The 20,290-nt window shown below is 50.6% G+C and overlaps 4 protein-coding genes across 4 annotated transcripts; 2 read left to right on the top strand and 2 right to left on the bottom strand.

The window, feature by feature from the left end:
• Positions 1–4,592: 4,592 nt before the first annotated feature.
• On the top strand, positions 4,593–7,495 carry GUITHDRAFT_134286 (hypothetical protein; the record flags this gene model as incomplete). Its single annotated transcript, XM_005838898.1, has 12 exons — positions 4,593–4,628; positions 4,680–4,776; positions 4,946–5,010; positions 5,081–5,128; positions 5,178–5,213; positions 5,271–5,309; positions 5,564–5,615; positions 5,907–6,066; positions 6,229–6,292; positions 6,649–6,720; positions 7,026–7,108; positions 7,405–7,495. 12 exons carry the CDS (start codon positions 4,593–4,595, stop codon positions 7,493–7,495), a joined length of 843 nt encoding a protein of 280 aa, XP_005838955.1.
• Positions 7,496–8,125: 630 nt separating this feature from the next.
• Positions 8,126–13,910, bottom strand: GUITHDRAFT_134285 (hypothetical protein; the record flags this gene model as incomplete). Its single annotated transcript, XM_005838897.1, has 32 exons — positions 8,126–8,191; positions 8,256–8,399; positions 8,443–8,778; positions 9,216–9,295; positions 9,550–9,609; positions 9,657–9,801; positions 9,843–9,925; positions 10,093–10,150; positions 10,569–10,668; positions 10,695–10,786; positions 10,840–10,896; positions 11,144–11,187; positions 11,236–11,335; positions 11,583–11,616; positions 11,664–11,716; positions 11,773–11,799; positions 11,863–11,916; positions 11,966–12,034; positions 12,073–12,129; positions 12,180–12,257; positions 12,303–12,394; positions 12,577–12,660; positions 12,708–12,765; positions 12,829–12,875; positions 12,934–12,983; positions 13,035–13,072; positions 13,224–13,282; positions 13,337–13,520; positions 13,567–13,629; positions 13,674–13,716; positions 13,768–13,817; positions 13,869–13,910. 32 exons carry the CDS (start codon positions 13,908–13,910, stop codon positions 8,126–8,128), a joined length of 2,547 nt encoding a protein of 848 aa, XP_005838954.1.
• Positions 13,911–14,993: 1,083 nt separating this feature from the next.
• GUITHDRAFT_102585 (hypothetical protein) lies at positions 14,994–15,347 on the bottom strand (the record flags this gene model as incomplete). The annotated part of the gene is made up of 1 exon (XM_005838896.1): positions 14,994–15,347. One exon carries the CDS (start codon positions 15,345–15,347, stop codon positions 14,994–14,996), a length of 354 nt encoding a protein of 117 aa, XP_005838953.1.
• Positions 15,348–18,208: 2,861 nt separating this feature from the next.
• GUITHDRAFT_161482 (hypothetical protein) lies at positions 18,209–19,692 on the top strand (the record flags this gene model as incomplete). The annotated part of the gene is made up of 4 exons (XM_005838895.1): positions 18,209–18,244; positions 18,593–19,032; positions 19,083–19,147; positions 19,449–19,692. The coding sequence occupies exons 2-4, from the start codon at positions 18,631–18,633 to the stop codon at positions 19,690–19,692; spliced, it is 711 nt and encodes a 236-aa protein (XP_005838952.1). The 5' UTR covers positions 18,209–18,244; positions 18,593–18,630.
• Positions 19,693–20,290: the final 598 nt, after the last annotated feature.

Below are 20,290 nucleotides of genomic sequence, written 5' to 3'. Positions count from 1 at the left end.
GTGACCGCCGTACCGTACCGATACGGTAGCAGCCCGGCCCGACCGCGGCCCGGCAGCCGAGCGCACAGCCTGCGCCGCGGCCGGGCCCCAGATCGAGGGTAGGGGTGGTGTGAAGGGGTACGGGCAGTCCTTTACTCAAAGTTAAGTTAAAAATCAGTACGAGCAGTAGTCCGGGTCAAGCCTCCTCGGTCTCACAGCCCTCTCCTGATTGTCCTCGTACTGATTTTTAACTTAACTTTGAGTAAAGTCCGAACGTGACCGGCCGGGAAGAGGCGAAAAGGCGGGAAAGAAAGCAAGGCTTCAAGGGCCTGAAGACATGCTGGCAGGGATTTCACGCCATGTCCCTGGGCCTTCCCCTCCCAACTTGCAGACACGAAAGTCGTTCCTTGTTGTTTTGTGATGTCTCTCGTTTCTCATTTCATATTTCGCTTCATCAATCGATCTGTCTCCTTTGCGACTACTACACATGTATTGCTTCCCGCTGTGCGCCCTTATTCTTCTCGCTACAATGCTTGTATCAATTTTTACTTCTCTTTCTAGATGTCCTTCTTCTTTTGGATTTCTTTCGTGTTTGATCTGTTTTCTTGTTTCTGCAACTATTTAGCATCGCCTATTTAGCCCTTCTTTCGCCTATTTAGACCTTCTTTCTGCTGATTGTTCTTGTCCAGAGCTTCTTTACCCTGCACTCTTCATCTTTCCTGCTTGTACACTTCTGTTGAGTTGCCATCAATTTTCCCTGTGGATCTCCCTGTCTCATTCATCTGTCTCATTCATGATCAATCTTCAATGGCTTGTCTTCTTGCATCTTCCCCCTTCTTGTCTTCCTTTCCCTTTCCTGTCTTCCTTTCCCTTTCCTGTCTTCCATGCCTTCTCCTTTCCTGCTTTTCCTTTTCTTTCCTCTTTTCAATCTCCTCCTGTCATGTTTTTTGTTGTCTGATCATCAGACTCGCGATGCCCTTCCGATTAGTGTTTCACTTTCTCCTTCCTGTTTACTGTTTTCTTCATCCTGTTCGTCGTTGAGGACATCCTTGTCAGTCATTCTATCTTGTCTCATCTCATCTTCCATACTGTCATCTTTCCTCGTTATATCCTCTTTTGTGAGACCAGAAGTGGCGGCTAAGGTAGAGGAAGGATGAAATAGAGAGCCCATATCAGTGAGGTCAGTCTGAGGTCCCTGGGCTGATCTATGCTGCAGGTCTGAGGCTATCTTTCAGTCATCTGATCGACCTCAAGTGGGAGAACAAGTGAGTCGGTAACAACGCGAGAGAAGCCTGTGACGAGGGGAGAACCTCGACCTGGCTCTGGAGAGTCACTGGAAGCAAGCGAGGAAAGCGTGTACGCGAGGACCATGAGGGAGGCGAGATCAAGGCAAGCCATGAGCAGTGAGTTGAGCAAGATATGCGTCTGCTGCAACCGCAAGCAGGCCAACTCAAGAGAGGAGGGACCACACGAGGCTCTCTTTTCCTGCGATTTTCCCCACAAGGTGTTGTTCTTCGCTGATGCCAAGGAGCGAAGTGGCTCGAAGGTTGAGCAGGAGAGAGACTTGATCAGAAATGAGTTTATCAAAGGAGCTCATGAGATGGGAGACGCAGCCTTCATTGAGTTTGCTGAGAGCGTTAGCTTCCAGTACAGCTTGTATAAGGACATCTCCAACCTCATCCGCGAAGTCCATGAGACTGATCCGGTCATCCTGCATCTTGCCTGCCATGGCTCTAAGGAAGGCAACATCGCCATAGGAGGCAAGAGCATCACTGCTGAGCAACTGAGCACCTCTTTGAGTGCGATGGTGAAGAAATGCACGAGGCTGCGGCTGGTGGTGCTGAACTTACGTTTCTCGGGGATCGTAGCGAAGGAGCTTTGCAAGCATGTGGACTTCGTGATTGGGCATGAGCCAGCTGTGGCAGACGAGGACGCGATCGACTTTTCGAGGAGCTTGTACTACTGGATGGGCCACAACTATACGCTATTTGACAATGTCCAGTCAATGTCTCATCCTTCATGTCCAAAGGGTCACCTGCTGGCTCGAGTATCAAGCCATGTGGTCACATGGCGAAGGCAGAAAGTCGTCAACAATCCACCAGACAAAGAACCTGAACCCAAAACAAAGAAATTGAAGGCTTATCCATCTTCACTAGTTCACGATGATGGAGGAAAACAGGATATCAGCGACGTCAAGAACACAATCACAATGATCATGTCCCTGGCTGCCAAGGACAACAACGTGATCAAGCTGGGAGAGCTAGGGGGCATGGAGGCTATCATGGGGGCTATGAAAACACATCCTACGAGCGAGGCTATACACGAGGAGGCATGCAGGGCACTCGCAAACCTTGCTACCAGCGCAGACAACGCGATCAAGCTGGGGGAGCTAGGGGGCATGGAGGCTATCATGGGGGCTATGAAAACACATCCTACGAGCGAGACCATACAGGAGGAGGCATGCAGGGCACTCGCAAACCTTGCTACCAGCGCAGACAACGCGATCAAGCTGGGGGAGCTAGGGGGCATGGAGTCCATCATGGGGGCGATGGATTCGCATTCATCGAGCGAGGCTATACAGAAGTTTGCGTGCAGGGCGCTCGCAAACCTTGCTACCAGCGCAGACAACGCGATCAAGCTGGGACTGCTAGAGGGCATGGAGGCTATCATTTGGGCGATGGAGTCGCATCTGTTCAGCGAGGCTATACAGGAGGAGGCATGCAGGGCACTTGCGAACCTGACTGTAATTGACGACAACGCAATCGATCTGGGAGAGCTAAGGGGCATGGAGTCTATCATGTGGGCGATGGATACCTTTCCATTGAGCCAGGCTATACAGGAGGAGGCATGCAGGGCACTCGCAAACCTTGCTACCAGCGTAGACAACGCGATCAAGCTGGGGGAGCTAGGGGGCTTGGAGGCTATCATGGGGGCGATGGATTCGCATTCATCGAGCGAGGCAATACAGAAGTTTGCGTGCAGGGCACTCGCAAGCCTGGCTGTAATTGGCTCCAACGTGATCAAGCTGGGGGAGCTAGGGGGCATGGAGGCTATCATGGGGGCGATGAAAACACATCCTACGAGCGAGGCTATACAGAAGTTTGCGTGCGGGGCACTCGCAAGCCTGGCTGTAGTTGGCTCCAACGCAATCGATCTGGGGGAGCTAGGGGGCATGGAGTCTATCATGGGGGCTATGAAAACGCAGTCATCGAGCCAGGCTATACAGGAGGAGGCATGCAGGGCACTCGCAAACCTTGCTACCAGCGCAGACAACGCGATCAAGCTGGGGGAGCTAGGGGGCATGGAGGCTATCATTGGGGCGATGGAGACGCATCCTACGAGCGAGGCTATACAGAAGTTTGCATGCGGGGCACTTGGAAATATGGTTGTAATTGGCTCCAACGTGATCAAGCTGGGGGAGCTAGGGGGCATGGAGGCTATCATGGGGGCGATGGATTCGCATTCATCGAGCGAGGCAATACAGGAGGGGGCATGCAGGGCACTCGCAAACCTTGCTACCAGCGCAGACAACGCGATCAAGCTGGGGGAGCTAGGGGGCATGGAGTCCATCATGGGGGCGATGGAGACGCATCCTACGAGCGAAGCTATACAGAAGTTTGCGTGCAGGGCACTCGCAAACCTGACTGTAAATGACGACAACGCGATCAAGCTGGGGGAGCTAGGGGGCATGGAGGCTATCATTGGGGCAATGAAAACGCATCCTACGAGCCAGGCTATACAGGAGGAGGCGTGCTGGGCATTCTCGAACCTGGCAGCTGACCCCGACAACGCGATCAAGCTGGGGGAGCTAGGGGGCATGGAGGCTATCATGGGGGCCATGAAAAGGCATCCTACGAGCGAGACCGTACAGGAGGAGGCGTGCAGGACGCTGTTTCAAATGGCAAACATAGACGATAACAAGGTTGGTCGAGCCCGTTTTGTTGCTTTTGAGTGATACGTGAAGCAGGTCCGGTTGCTGAAACTTGGAGCAAGAACTTGTGTTTGTTCGGCTATGGACAAGTACCTGGATAATGCTGAGATTCAAGGGGTTGGCATCAAGTTTCTTTTAGGGTTGGCAACACGTTTCTGTTAAAGATCTCGGGAAAATCGAACCTGTCTAATCATACGACATGCAATCTATGGCCCCCCGATGGTGATGTGACTACCCTGAAAGTCGCCCATACCAGCCCTCTACAGCCGCTCCTCTCCTCTCCTCTCCTCTCCTCTCCTCTCCTCTCCTCTCCCTCCAGTTCCTCCGAGAGTCTGCTTCTGAGTGCAGATCAGGGTCAACTCGTTAGGGCGATGTCGATGAGCAATTCCCACACATGTGGAGGTCTTTGCTCAGCTGACCCTTGATGAGTCACTACCGTGCCGGCTGTGCCGTGATCCGATGATCAACTGAGGGTTGACTGGCCCGGGGCCGCCGGGCGCGCCGCCGCCCCCGGGGGCGGCAGCGGCCGGTCACTGGCTATGGTTGGCAGTCGGCGGCGCCGGGCTCTTCACGGCCCGGCGGTCCGGGTTCCGAAGTTCACCGTACGGTACGGTCACGGTTAGCGGGTGCGGCGCCCCGGGCCCGGCCGGGCTCGGACGGACGGTCGCCACCATGATGTCTGATGGCCGGGCCAGCGGCTGCTGCCGCCGCTCACCCGGTGAGTAATATACCTGGACTGGAGCTGCGACTCTGGAGCGGCCGGGCGCAGGGAGCGGCGACTGATGACTGGAGCGGCGACAGGAGCGGCGAGCGCCTCATGGGTCAGTGGTGGGATGTGGTCGCATACGAGGCCGAAAATGCTGACAGTAAGGATCGCAATCATGGCCGGGCTGGTGGCGACAGCGCAAGGATTTGTAGGAGGAGCAGGAGGAGGATGTGGAGAAATCATGCTGTCGTCCTCCCGTTGCCGACCCTTGCTGCGCTCCTGCAGCTTGACTGGACCGAGGAGGAAGGTTTCCCTGCTTCTGATGTCAGAGGGAGGGAATCAGGACGAGGTAGCGAAGCTGAAGGCCAAGTTGGAGCAGCTGGAGAAGGAGAAGGTGAGGAGGAGAATCGACACATGACTAGTGGAGGAGGTGGCAGTGGCTGCGCTGACTCTTGATCGCCCAGAACTCCCTGATAGGAGAGAGGCAAAACCTCATGAAGAAAGACGTTCAAGTAGCATGCCTGACCTTTCTTACATGCTGAGACTGACGTTGACGTCAAGAGTCCTCCTCCCGCCTCTCAGTCTCCAGTACAGAAGGTGAGGACGATGAGGTGCGATCGCTGACCCTTCTGATGCTCGTGTGTTGCTGGGCAGGAGAAGCCCATCACTGATGTTTTCGGCACGATACCCAAGGTACAACCGGTTTCGGTGTCCTGAATGACTGACGAGATGAGGCAGAAGACGGACATGGAAATAAAACCAAGAAGGTTCTTGTGAATGGCTGTTACTATCATCTTTCTTCTTGTCGTGGATGTATTGATTCTCGCCGTATTTGGGTTTGTGTTGTACGTCCACTGATTAGATCGAATTGCAACGCTCACATGTCTGCTTATCTCTGACATACCATCATGATCTGATCATTATTGTTGGAAAACGATCACGTTAAGAACATGAACATAATCGTGTTCAGGGAATCATCATCCACTATCATGTGGGGAGGTGCCTTGGTCACTGAATCTTTCCTTGCAGAGGCTTTCTGCAATCCCTTGGTATCGGGATCGGATTCACAATTGCCAGCATCCTCCTCATTGTCTTCCTTTCTTATCCTCGCCTCAGGATTCTTGCTTTCTATCAGGTCTATCCTCTTTCTCTCCCTCCTCCCCTGTACTCCCTCCCTCCTCCTGTTTCCTCCCTCCCCTCTCCTGTCCCTTTAACCCTTCCGCTCTGCTCTTCACTTTCCTCTTTCCTCTGCCCTCTTGGCCCCTGGTACCTCTTCCTCTCTTGGAACAGCTCTCTCTCCTACTCTCATTGTGCTCTCCACCTCGTGCTTTCCTGCTCTCCTATCGCTGACATGCTGGGGGGGCTGGGTCATTCAGTTCGCGTCCATCTACGACGACGGTCTCATCCTCTTCAAGAAGAAGCTTCTCGATGCCATCAACAACCAGGACTGGTTAAAGCACTCCCCTCCTTCCTCCTCCCCTCCTGCCTCCTGCCTCCTGCCTCCTGTCTCCTGCCTCCTGCCTCCTGCCTCCTGCCTCCTGCCTCCTGTCTCCTGTCTCCTGCCTCCTCCCCCCTCCTCCTTCCTCCTTCCTCCTGTCTGATTCCGTTCCAGGGACGAGGTGACGAAGCTTAGTGACGATGGAGGACCTTTGGATCAGCTTATCTTCCAGCCTCTGGTGACCCTGCTCTAGCTCCTGCTCCTGCTACTCCTGAAACCCCCCCCCCACCCCCCCTCCTTCCTCTTTCCTTCTTTCTCCCGCTGTGCCCCTCCTCTCGCCTCCTTTTCTACCTAGCCTCCTTTGACCATCCTCTTTTTCTTGTTCCTTTCGATCTTTCGTTCAACTCGTATCTCCCTGATCGAACTGTTCTCGTTTCACCTGTTCTTTTCCCTTTCATGCCTGTTTGAGTCGACTAACCTGCTCTGTTTTCTTCTTCTTTCTCCTGCTCATCTCCCCTCGCCCTCCTCGCCCTCCTCCTCCTCCTCCTCCTCCTTGTCCTCTTCCTCGCTCTACTTCTTTTCTATCTGTTGCAGTACTTCTGGGTCTCTACAATTGGACCTGATGCAGCACAGCAAGGAGACAAGCAGTACGCCGAAGCGCTCGAGGTAGATCGTTTCTCTCCTTCCACTTCCTCCTTTTCCTCCTCCATTTCCTTCCTTCCTTCGCTTCCTCCTGACCCTAGTCCTCAATCTTTCCCTTACTACTTGAAGTTGCTTCTCTTGTTTCTTGGTGCTCCTTGGCTCGTCCTCAACCGCCCTCTCTTGCCTCTGCTTCCCCTCCCAACGCTCTCCATCCCCTTCCCTCCCTGTTTTCTCTCCTTCCTCGCTTCCTCCTCAACTCCCCGCTCCTCCTCTCCCTCTTCTCCTCTCTCACTCCTGCTGCTCCTCACCTTCCCTCACGCGCATTGCAGGGCATCTTCAAGGAGACAAAGGAAAAGGTCCTGAAGCTCAAGGCTGCCGCCATCTACAAGGACAAGGCTGGAGCTCTGCAGCTGTAAGTTACGAGAACAGGAAGAGAAGCGACGAGACGGAGGAGGAGGAGGAGGAGGAGGAGGAGGAGGACGAGGAGGAGGAGGAGGAGGAGGAGGAAGCAGCAGACGAGGAGGAGGAGGAGGAGGAGGAGGGGGAGGAGGGTAAAGGAGGAGGGGAAGACGGGGAGAGGGTGCTAGAAGAAGGAGGGGGTTGGGGAAGCAGGAGGAGGAGGAGGAGAAGGAGGAGGAGGAAGGAGAAGGAGGGGTGGGGGGGTCAGCAAGCTTGCAGCTTTATTTGTTGATTGACGATGATGTTCAGATGGGCTGACCTGAAGCTTCTTCTCAATCGTTTTGCTCGACTAGCCAATGAGAAGATTCCCCAGGATGTTCCACCATTGGGAGAGATTTGAATATGACGAACAAGAACAAGAACGAGAACGAGAACTTGATGATGATGATGATGATGATGATGATGATGATGAAATGCAGACATGTGGGTTGAGACACAAGAAGGTTTTTAGAGAAGAAGTTAGTTTCAATCAATCGCCATCGTTTCCCCAATCAGTATGACTTGTACCTCTCAATCAGTAAACTCGCCTGACACGAATATGAGCAAAATGAAGTGTGGAGGAAATGATAGGAGGAGGAGGAGGAGTAGGAGGAGGAGGAGGAGGAGGAAGGAGAAGATTGAAAAAAGAGGAGCGGAGTAGTGGCAGAGAAAGGAAGGTTATCAACCTCTAGCATGTTCTTTGGCACGACGGCACATCCAAGTGACTTTAAGAAAGCAAGCTGTCATGATGGAAGAGATTAGAACATAACATCCTGGAGATGTGTTGACCTGTTTCGCTGTCGGCTCTTTATGTTCCATCCCGGACCTGCCGTATTGTTCCGAGAAGTGTCTGACGAGATCAAATTCAGATCCCTGCCTCCCTGCCTCTTCCTCCTCTTCCTGCCTCTTCTTCCTCCTCCTGCCTCTTCCTCCTCTTCCTCCTCCTGCTCCTCCTCTCACCCTCACCCTCACCCTCTCGCTGCCTCTCCTATTACCTTGCTCGCTTTGCTTTGTGCTCCTCACGCACTGTAAGAGGAGCTTGTTCAAATTTCACCACCTGCGCCATCATTTTCATCGTCATCGTAATCATGATCATCATCATAACGTAAGATGTTTCCAACCTCTTTCGCATAGTTGATTGCAGAAGCGCAGAAATTCTCAACCGTCGCCTCCTCCGGAGCTCTCAGCATGGCGAGAAGTTTTGAATATACACTCTTCGTCTTGCAGTCCTTGGCAGCAAGTTTGTCTTGCACGATGCACTTGATCTGCACAATGATGTACATCGTCATTGCATGCAAGCAGTACAACCATGATCGCCTTGAAAACAAGTTTGTTCGGCTCTTTGTACATCTCAGTCCTAGCCCATCGATGAAAGATGGCCGCAACCTGTAAAGTTTTGTTCAACTCAGGTGGAGGCAGAGTCGTTGTCAAAATCTTCACCGTTCTCCTCTCCTGCATCTCAAATCGCTGCAAGAATCCGCAAGAGAAGAATGAGTCGCTCTGTATTGCTTCTTCTCCCTCCTGCTCCTGCTCCTGCTCCTGCTCTCCCTCCCGCCCCTCAGCACTTCGGCCGGACTCCATGAAGCTCGATCGTTGCAAGAGGTGCGACGGGATCTCCGACAGGAAGGGAGAGGGTTCGAGCATCTATCAGTCAAGTCAACAACACATGGAGAGAGCGGCATGTCCGACATGATTGTGCGATGTCATGATGAAGCTCATGTGCAGGAGCCGACGAGCTCTCGTCATCGCAACGTAGCACAGCCTCCGCTCATCCTCGAGCTCATCTTCCCTCAGCACCTTAGGATGGAGCGTCAGGAGCGGTTAGGAGGAGCAGGAGAGTGTAAGGATGAGGAAGAGGAGGAAGCAGAGAAGGGGGAGAGGGAAGAGGAGGAAGAGGAGGAGGGCAAGGGAGAGAGGGGAGAGAGGAAGAGGAGGAGAAGCGCAAGGGAGAGAGGGGAGGAGGAGGAGGAGAAGCGCAAGGGAGAGAGGAAGAGGAGGAAGCAGAGAAGGGGGAGAGGGAAGAGGAGGAGGAGGAGAAGCGCAAGGGAGAGAGGGGAGGAGGAAGGAGCAGCAAGTCTCACTGTGTTGATGTTGTTTGCAAGAGGAATCTCTCCTGCATTGAACCGGACGAGATGTACAACATCCCATTCCAATCCTTTGCCTTGCAAACTATCAAGGCAAGGCATGGCATGGCAAGGCAAGGCAAGGCAAGACAAGACAAGGCAAGACAAGACAAGACAAGACAAGACAAGACAAGACAAGGCAAGACAAGGCAAGACAAGGCAAGGCAAGGCAAGGCAAGGCAAGGCAAGGCAAGGCAAGGCAAGGCAAGGCAAGGCAAGGCAAGGCAAGATGAGGAGGAAGGAAGAGGGGGGACACAGACGATCAACAGACATCACTCCCATGGCCTCTCACTCTGGTGGATCGTCGACAACGTGACTGCGTCCTCGTTGTCGAACTTGAACTTTGCATGATCTACCCGAGGGTGAGAGGTTCCAAGTGACACACATGCGACATGTTACGTTCAGACTCTTCAACGAGCTGATGGTCGAGGAAGACAGCGATCGCTCTCTGGCATGGCGACAAGACTTCTCCTCCTCCGGCGCTCGTTCGTCCTCCCTCGTGCCATTGGCACATCCACTCAGCGGCAACTCCATCCACCATCAACTGGAAACATCAGGAGCAGGAAGCAAAGATGAAGGGAGCACCTTCTTCTCGAACTCTTTGATGAAGCCCAGCAACACCTCCCTCACGCTCCTGTTGTCCTTCTTCTCGTTCAGCAGCTGAGCTCCTGCTGAGCACAAACAACATCACTACCCACTCACATCCTGCTCCTCCTGCTCCTCTTGCCCATGCCTCTCCTCTTCTTCTGATCTCAATTTTCATCACCATCGTCGGCTTCCTCCTCCTTTTCATCCTCAATTTTTGCACATTATCTCCACAAAGCGAACCAACTACCTTCTTCTTGATTGACGCTCAAGTCGTACTTGTTGCTCTGAGGAAGACTTGGAATGATCTGCAAGATCTTCAAAAGTTTGACACCACCACCACCACCACCACCGCCACCACCATCATCATCATCATCATCATCATCATCATCATCATCACCGTCTCAACGAAAGTTGAGAGAGTTGTGCTCTCTCTGGCGAGTCTGATGAAATTTTCTACTGTTGACAACATCTTTCTGCCCAAGATCTGCACGAATTTGTGCAAGGGAAGAAGGGAAGGAAAAAGGAGAGGAGAGGAGAGGAGAGGAGAGGAGAGGAGAGGAGAGGAGAGGAGAGGAGAGGAGAGGAGAGGAGAGGAGAGGAGAGGAGAGGAGAGGAGAGGAGAGGAGAGGAGAGGAGAGGAGAGGAGAGGAGAGGAGAGGAGAGGAGAGGAGAGGATATCAGCAGATCAGATCAGATCAATTCAAGTAGAAATTTCGTGTCAACCACAAGTTTCTTGGACAGACTCCCGCTGAACTTGGCCCTCAGCACTTGCTGCGCAGACTGCCACAGGCTGATGCATCTGATATTCTTCAGTCTTGCAAGACTACTGCCGCAATCAGCAGCCGCCACCTGGACGCAGCAAACTTTTCGAGATGGTTCAGAATCGCTCCTGTCGCCTCCTTGTCTTGGTACAGGAACCCCTTGATGAGACGCCGGCATGCCTGACGGCCCCATGTCATGGAATGAGGAAGAGGCAAGAAGAAGCATCTTTTACCTGATCGTCTCCATTGTTTGCTACGATCCGCAGCACAGACATAACAACTTTGATCACCTGAAACTTTGTGAATGCTCAGCAAGCAACTGACTGACGACTTTTCTTCTCCAGAAGGAAACTCCGTGCACGTTGAAAGGGATGTCTCGTTTTCTGTCACGTCACAGCGCAATCACAATCACAGCCATGATGAAACATCCGACAGACAACACAATCCATGTGGCTGGAGGAATCAGAAGAAACGCGCGATCACAACTCATGATCTCATCATTGTTCCACAGACGCACATCAGTTCCTGCTGAAACACCCTTCCAGTCTTCTGCGTGCGATAAAGAATCGCAACTTCCTTGTCTGCAATCACGATCATAACAACTGTACATGTCATCCTCTCAATCTCACATCGGGTCCCCTCTTCAAGTCCCTTCACGATCTGTTGCACCACAAAGCTGATCTCACTCTTCTCGTTCCGGCATTCCGTCACCTCCCAGAACATCAATGTCTACAGCAAGTTCAAGGCCGAGATGTTCACTCTGATCAGCTCCCCTGATTCCTTCATGGCCTCCGCCGACTTGTCGCACCGGTTTTGGTTGTGTTGTATCACTGCAAACATCAAATTTTCAATTCATTGCCGCTCCTCGCCAGATTTTCCTGATCGGGCAGCGTCGACAATGCACTTGGACGATCGATAGTTTGTCTTGCAACAGAAAGGTAATGTGAGTTGTCATTTCTGCAAGCAGCTCTATCACCGTCAATTTCACTTCTTTGTAGTTGGGAAATGATCTGGATCACAGGTAAGTGGCAAAAAGAGCAGGATTGTGTGGTCATACCCTCTGAACAAGTCAAAGTTCGCGTGATTGGAGCCATTGAAAACATAGATTGTCTGTTGAATCGCATCAGCATCATTTCCAGGAAACGTTCGATCCTTGTTCAACTCACTTGATCATCATCCCCAACAGCGGTAATCTGCGTTGTGAATGTCATTCGAACAACACGACGGAGAGCAAGAAAACTGCTCTTCTCTCTTACCTTCCCTCCTGTTACGAGTTGTTTCACAAGTTCAAACTGTGATCTACTTGTGTCCTTCACATGAGATCAGTTGATGTCAACATCAGGGCTTGTTCACAGTCACCTGGAACTCATCGACAAGAACTGCCTTGTACATGTCATGAAAGTAGTTCTTTGCCTCTTCATTCTGACCCTTCTTCAACCGTAGAAGATCACATTGGAGTTCATTACCTCCCGCAGAAGTTTGTTTGCTCGGGAGATCAGCGAAGAGAAATCCAGTGACTTGCACTGACTCAAGCATGAACAGAAACCTTTCATCGCATCATCAAAACTCATACTTCCGCAAGAGTCTTTTCGTAAAACTCCAACAAGAATCGCATCTCATCGTCCAACGTCGCAGCTTCCGTTCCATGCGCCTTCGAATCGCCATCATTCGAACAGTCAACAAGTGTGTTGCAAACCTGAGCTAGGGAAAGAGATTGACCCAACCGTTTGACTCGATGCTTGTCTGGCTTCGGCATGTCGATCCACTTGTGCGAGTCTTCTGTATGGTCTGATGATGATTGTGCTTGTTTGTTCTCTTTGTTTGCGCATCCTTGCTTCATCTTGCTGAAGTCACCATCGTCACCGTCATCGTTAAGATCGTAATTGCCATCACGACATTGTTGTCGCTGCTAACATCATCATTTTCATCTTTATTTGCATCTTCATCATCATTCCAAATCGCATAATCACCATCTTCGTCTCTAACATCTCCATGAATATCCAACAACCTGTATTCCAGAATTCCCTGAGTGATGATCTTCTTTTGCCTCCCCCCTGCCGTAACACTGAGCTTCTCTTCCCCTCCCATGATCTAGCGTTACCTGTGAACACAACAAAGTCCGGTGGCAACCCGATTTCCTTGGCATACTTTCTGCAGATCTGCAAGGCAGACCAGAGCGGCGCGGTCAAGAAACTTCATCCCACCTGGCGATCATTCGATACCTGGAGAGCAAATGCGTGGAACGTGAAGATCGACCACGCGTGTTTTCCTTTCACGCCTTCAGTCAGACAGGGAGCAAGGGATGAGCGTAGATGTTTTGCTTGTACCTTGAATGCATCTCGTCAACCTTTGTTTCAACTCCTTGGCAGCTGCGGTGCTGAATAGTATGATCATGATATACATCAGCTCTCTGCAGATTGATGGATACCTGAACGTGAGGATCAAGATGTTTTCCACAGCCAAGCCCTACAAAATGTCAAGCTGACATTTCTGGTAAACGAAATAGAATAGAGCGCGCAAAGGGAAAGGGGGGGGGGGGGCGGAGGGAGTGTGAAGCCGAGCGGAGAGGAACAGAGCAGAGAAGAGTCGGCGCCCGAGAGTGGAAGTTAGCTCTTACTCGAAAGACGAGATTCTTGATGCGGCAAACAAGCGTCTTCGTCTTACCACTTCCTGCACCTGCGAGAACAACGTAAACGTGTCATCGTCAGAGTATTTTTATCCTATCGCAACCAGCAAGGATAAGGAGCGGGATGTCGACGGCATGCAAGGCTGCTTCCTTCTGCTCGCTGTTGAGCTCCGTCGACTCGAACTTCACATGTCGCTCATCCTCCACAGGATTCACGCCAACTTCATCCTCCTCGTCTAGAGCATCGTCCTGGACCATATGTTCCTTGCTCGTTTGCTGGACTTCCTCCTTCACATCAATCAACATGTCGCTCTTTCCAACGCCCTCCACTCACCTCATCGCAGACCCGATCTTGGTAACAAGTGCGCATGAGATCACTTGGAGGTTTGATGGGGGACTGAGATCATCTAAATCTCATGGATCTAACTCACAGACTATTACCTGGGACCAGTTTGAAGGAGATGGATACCTTCCGGCAATCAGCCTATAATGTCCACGTAGCACGTCACTGGTATGAACAGACAACTATTTGTACCGCTTCGGAGAGCCTTGGTCAGAGCAATGCTCGAGATTGCTAGCTCTATACTGATAAATTCATCACAGCATGCACTAGCTGACAGAGAGCAGGATCATCACCTCTTGGATTTGAGCAACTTCCGTGTGCTTCGCACAATCCATGGTTGCTTGCTTGTTTGTCGACCAGGCTTTGAACTTTCCTTAGTTGGTAATGCTGAAAGGAAACTTTAGATATCCTAACAAAGAATCTTCATTTTTGATAATTCGATAATGTTTGGACGAACACGGTTGAGTTCTACCACTCAAGAATTTCGACAAGTTGCTTGGGATCCGATGTATTCAGACTTCGATGGCCAATCAGGCAATCAGTTGCATGCATAAAAGATGAGCGAAGGTAAGGAAGGGGACAGAGAGGAAGAGGAGGAGGAGGAGTAGCAGTAGCAGGAGGAGGAGGAGGAGGAGGAGGAGTAGCAGGAGGAGGAGGAGGAGGAGGAGGAGGAGGAGGAGGAGGAGGAGAAGAGCATCATTGGGTTTCTTGAGACCGTCCTCATCGGAATGCGACAGTGCATTTTATCGACAGCCATCTTTATTTGCACTTAGTTCAACAAAAACACCAAATAATGAGTCTGATTTTGAAATTAAAAGATATATTGAATCTGACTCTTGTTTTGTTCCTGCCTACTTGACCAAATTTTCATAAAAATGAAAACCTATCTAGACGTGTACACCCACCCCAATAGTCTCATTTGGACCCACCCCTGGGAAAAAATGACAGAGTACCCCAACCCACAATTTCTCTGAAGAAACAGCATATCGGTATTGTACCCTAGGTACTACCCACCCCTCATTATAAATCTTCCGTTAGCTTGTATGGGGTGGGATAGAAGGGGGTTCGACCAACTCGGATTTTCAGCGTCACTCTGTAACATGTAGAATGATGTCCTGCTCACAGGACTAGTGTGTTATGAATACAACATTTGCACGTGTTCGCGTATCGACTGCAATCGACACGAAAGAATCTGAGCGATTTTGAGACTTGATTCCAGGTTGAGCAATCTTTCTCTAAGGCGCTTTAGCTTTAGACTTCATCAGTTACATTTTACATTGCTTTTTATTACTGTTTCAAATATTCATTTTATTCGATCCTAGGTTGAGGTTCTCCTGAACATGCATATCTTTCGACGGCAAACATGTTCATCGCACGCAAAGTTGCCCAAACAATACTCTCTTCACACTTCACAGCACTCAAATCTGAGACAATCTTTTGAACCTTCGAACTGAAGAAGCAGCACGTGCCGACTCTGGTTGAGATTGAGACTGAGCCACTGTAGACCTGCTGACGATCTTCGAGATGGAGGGTTGCGACTTAGACAGCAAGGAAGCAACAGCTTCTGCATCCTGAGTCTTCGGTCCCTGAACACTCGAAACTTTGTCTGAATTCCAGCGCTTGCGGTTGGCTTTCGATTCACACTGACGAAAGCAAAGCTTGGCCATGTTGCGTTGCAGGTCAGAACCTGTGCTGCCTGCAACCTTACGTACAGGAACTCCAAAGTCTACATCGTCGAGGACCTCAAAAGAGAGGGCATTTCTGGGTGCCATGCTGGAAACTGAAACTTCCAAAGAAGTTCCACAGGTTTGATTTCTGATCAATGCCCCTGAAATAGCACTTCGCACCTTTTCATAGGATAGCAAATTCAGTTGGGTTCAAGTTTCCAAGGAAAAGCCTTTCCAATGCTTCGTTCAATAAATCCTGCATAAACAAATTAGGCACTGTAACAAGCATTCAAATTCTGCTAAACGTACCTTGTAGTTCTTGGATAGTCCCAACGATCTGAAAGGTAGGAGAGAAGGAGGGAAGGATTAAGTTTTTGCTGATTACGAGGAACTTTGATTCTTGCTTGAACGGTTTGATTCGTGTAGCACTTGAGAACAGTCCAAAGAGTATTGTTGTTGATTTATATTTGTTGATTTTTTGATGTTATATTGTTATTTTGTTTGTGTTTTGATTTTTAAACTGTAAGAATATTGCAGGTCTGCAATGAAAGAATATCTTGTTGGACAAGTGTTACTTCTTGGTCTAGAAGAGTTCCAAAGCCACTGTCCTATTGGGCTAACAAAGGCCAGAGTGTTATTCAACAAATTTCGAAATAACACCAGTGAGACAGAAAAAAGGGTCCAGTTTCAAGAGAATGAAACAATAATGTCTCAATGAGGGACACGCGTGTCTATCAATTAAAAAATAAAGGAGCAGGGGGCAACGGCGAGGATATTTAAAAACCTGACCGAGAGGGGAGATGGCAGGGGATGGGGTAAAGGCTGGGGAATGAGAGAATCGGGAAATCCAACCGTGAGCAAGATTGAACGAATGAGAAGAGAAACAGAGCTCAGATCGGACGCAAAGAGATGGGGGGAAGGAGAGATGTAGGAGGGAGCAAGGAGAGATGGGCAGGGGGGATGAATGAGGAAGTGGTGGTATATGGTTAGACAGTAGCAATTGCAGGCATGTTGGGGGTGGGGGTAGAGAAAGAAAAGTGGGTAGCAACAATTAAGTTGGCGTATCTAAAAATTACCGTTTTGAGGTAGGGTGCACTACAACCGTTGCCCTGGAGGTATATGGCATAATGATACGTACTAATTTCCAGGACCGGTTTGTAATATAAGTATGGTACATGGGGTATCTCTGAGAGAGAGTACATTAGAATTTTTTCATCACTACCGGTCATACCATAAGACCTGCCAGGAAAGAATGGAATGTGATCCATTATTCGAATTCAGGTCCACTCGTGTAAAACTCTAAAAGTATATCATGTACTGTTGAGGACCCTTTAAAAACATTTGTAGACTTGTACAAATATTTTGTTGGCCAGAGTTTGGTACAAATAAAAAAAATCATGGACCCTCGGTACAACATTTTTTTCAGTTGTGAGCTGTCTGTACCTCATTGTGACACATAGCTAAGATGGATCTGTACCAGTTGTGAGTACCAGTAGCCCTTATCGGTACAACAAACATCACAGACAAAATCAAAGAAAAACTGTACAAAAAGATCTGTACCAATGGTAACAAGCCATGGTAGGAAAGTCTTTACAATTAAAATAAAACCAACTGATTTCGTGGGTGGCAGGAACTCTTTCTACCACGGCTGGTACACTCGCAATCGTACCAATAATATTCCAGTCACATAAAAGTTTAGTAGACAGATCATTGCAAGAACACAACGTTTGAATCTTTTTGCTTGACTAGTTTCATTATACATGTTAGTAAAAGACCTGCTAATTACTTTTAACATTCCAAACAATCTATTTCTAAGATCGAATCGTTCTAATCCAATTCAATAACTGTTTTATTTAGTACCATATGAGTCCATAGTCGTTAGATTCGGCTGTTGTAAGCACGTGAGGGAACTATTTTCAAGGAAGTTTCTCAACATTTAGTTATTTAATTTCAAATTATTAAGATATTTTCCATGTTTTTGGTAGTTCCAAGAATATTTGGGTAGGCGTATTTTATTGGTCGATTGGAATCTGTGATATTAAGATCGCAATGATTGAAGTTTTAAGGCTCCTCACTTACAAACTTATTAGAGTTTTTGAAACAGTAAAAGTAAATATATGTGCATATTTTATAAATTTCTTTTACAGAGCCCATAGGGCGTAGCAAGGACAGCGGATGATCTAAGGATTCCCTTTCAAGCCCTGAGTACCCCTCGTTCTACATAGCAAAAGGGGGGTGTGACCTCCTGGTGGGAAGGGAGTCGGATAACCCCTATGGGAAGGTTGGCAAGCATTTGACTCCGGGTTTTGAGATGTACCCACAGAAAACAAGGTTAATGAGGGGGTACTGGGTATGTCTAAACCGACCCTTTGGACGCCTTCGGATCCATCTCCACCCTACCTACTGAAACATATGGAAATAGGGGTGGTACTTTTGAACTTTCAAGAGCCCTTTGTACCCTACCCATGTATTGTAGGTCTTCGAAAGGGGTGATTTCCTCTTTCTTGCATTCCACCCCTGTAGATCTAGATGCGGCCCAATGACGGACTATGAGGGGTGGGAGTGCAGAACAGATTTGACTGAGATCGAGATCATCCATGGGCAGATGATTTCTTCAGAGAGATCTTAAGATGAAATACACATCTCCTCTGCCTTGCTTCATCGTCGACTCATCCTACATGACCACTACCGGTGCTTGCGATCGTTCTAGAAGGAATTGCCTACCCCCCCGGACTACCCCCTTATATGCCTGCCAATCACCATCGGATGTCACGTTCACTTGCAGAGTGAACTTGCCAAGCCTGAGGCTCATAACCCTCGCGCGCCGCTCTCTGACAGTCAAAGGCGGGCCGTGCCGGCCGGCTACCGTCGGGCCGGCACAGTCTCCGGCGCAGTCACCGTCTGGCCACGGCCGGGCCACTAAAAGTCCGGCTCTGAGGCCGGCTGGCACAGGGTGGATGAGGGGCGTCAGCTATGATGACCTCTGAAATGGCGAGTGGGAGGTGAGTAGAGGGATGCAGAGGAGGAATGGCGGATGAGAAGAGAGCGCGAGAGAGAGAGGATGTAAGATCGTTACCATGACCATTTCTTGAAGGAGGAGAGGATCAGATGAGAGAAGGGATGTTCAATGGAGGGAGAAGCGATTCATATGGTTGGGACTCCTTCATTCTGCTACTAGAGGACGACAGGCGTGGACGATAGGCGGGTTGGGAAGTTGATGATGTTGTGGAGGATATTTTTCTTCACACAGTGATGAGTCGGCTCGATTCATCCTTTTCAGTTATGCGGTTGAGTCGAGTGGGGAACACTGAATGACATGAGCATCTACATTATTCTGAGTTTGTCGGCAGGATGAGCAGATGAAGCGTTGGGATCAGAGCATTCAGGGATGCCGAAATTCTTTCGTGATCCACGCATGACCATGAATTTCTTGCCCCCTGCCACCAGGGCACCTCGGATGTACCGCTGGAACACCATCGTTACCTCGCCTTGCCCCATCGTCGGCCTCCGGAGCTCTCACTCAACCACCTCGGATCGGCATGACGGGCGAATGCGCAACAGCGCGCACCATGAGCGGAGCGAGCATATCGACCTGCACCATCATGACAACCATCTCCACCAACAACAGCATGACCTCCACCGCCATCCCAACCACCTGCACAACCATCTCCAGCAGCAGCACGACAAGTCGTCGAGGAGGAAGAGCGATCATCAACTTCCGAGGTGGATCCCTCCTGCTCGCTGGCTGCCGGACCATGAGCACGGCATCGACTATCGGCAGAGGCTCAAGGTGCGTATGCTGCTGTGCCATGCCGCCGTCACCGCGCTCACATGTCCTAGTACGACCTGGGGTCTTGGCCCAAGAAGCCTCTTCCTCATCACCTTGAAGTGAGGTTGATGCAGAGGTAAGACGACAGGCTGAGAGTCTTCCTCCTCCTCCTCCTCCTCCTCCTCCTCCTTTCTTCTCCTCCTTCCTCCCCTCCTCCCTCCTCCTCCCCGTCCCTCCTCCCCTTCTCTCTCGTCTCCTCCTCCTTCTTGCCTTGCTGCCTTCGAGGCTGTCTCTGTCTCTGTCTCTGTCTCTGTCTCTGTCTCTTGTCTCTGTCTTTGTCTCCTGTATGTTCTTCTGTCTCTGTTCCTGCCCCTCTCTTCACCCGCCTCTCTCTGGTCCTTCTCCCTCCCCTTGAGCCTGATCACGCACTGCTGCAGGCTGAGCAAGCTTGAATTCACGCACTCAATGCTCTCCACGATTGCCGAGAGGATGTCTGAACTGCCCAAAAAGAGAATCGAGTCTCACTACCACACCGGCAGGAGGTTATTCCCTTCCTCCTCCCCTCTTGGTCTCATGTACGTCGTCCCTCTCTTGACCATCAAGTCGCAGAGCTGCGGTTATGCTTCCGCTGTGTGTTGTGGACTCGAAGCCTTCGGTACTTTTGAACTTGAGATCTCATAATGTCAGCACGCACAAAGGCCAAGTACGTCTATCCTTCTTTCTCCCCTCCCCTCTTCCTCCTCTTCCTCTCCCTCCTCTCCCTCTCCCCCTCCCCCTCTTCCTCCTCTGCCTCTCCCTCCCTCTCCCTCTCCCTCCCTCTGCCTCTCCCTCCCTCTCCCTCTCTCTCTGTCTCTGCCCTCATCCTCTCCTGGCCCTTGTTTCTTCAACCTCTGCCTTCGCTTCTCCTCGTTTCCTTTTCCCGCTTGCGATAGCGGTGAGGCAAACAAGCATCAGCCTGATCGCTTGTCATGAAGGTCTGTTTTCCTGGAGGACATTTAGACCTCTCCGATGAATGCATGGTGAGAGAATTCCCTCCCTCTTTTTCCCCCTTCCCTTCCCTGCCCTCCCCTTCTCCTTTCCTGCCCTGCCCTGCCCTCCCCTCCCCCCTCCCTTCCCTCCCCTCCCCTCCCCTCACCTCACCTCCCACTTCCCTTCCCTGCCCTTCTCCCCCTCTCCCCTTCCGCTTCCCTCCCTCGCATCTCCACTGCCGCTTCCGTCCCTCCTTCCCTCCTTCAACCCGCTCCCCTCTTTTCCCGGCTCCCTTTTCAACATCTTCATT

This window comes from Guillardia theta, assembly GCF_000315625.1.
Source record: "Guillardia theta CCMP2712 unplaced genomic scaffold GUITHscaffold_10, whole genome shotgun sequence".
NCBI classification, from domain to species: Eukaryota; class Cryptophyceae; order Pyrenomonadales; family Geminigeraceae; genus Guillardia; species Guillardia theta.
This window is presented reverse-complemented; position numbering and strand designations above follow the sequence as displayed.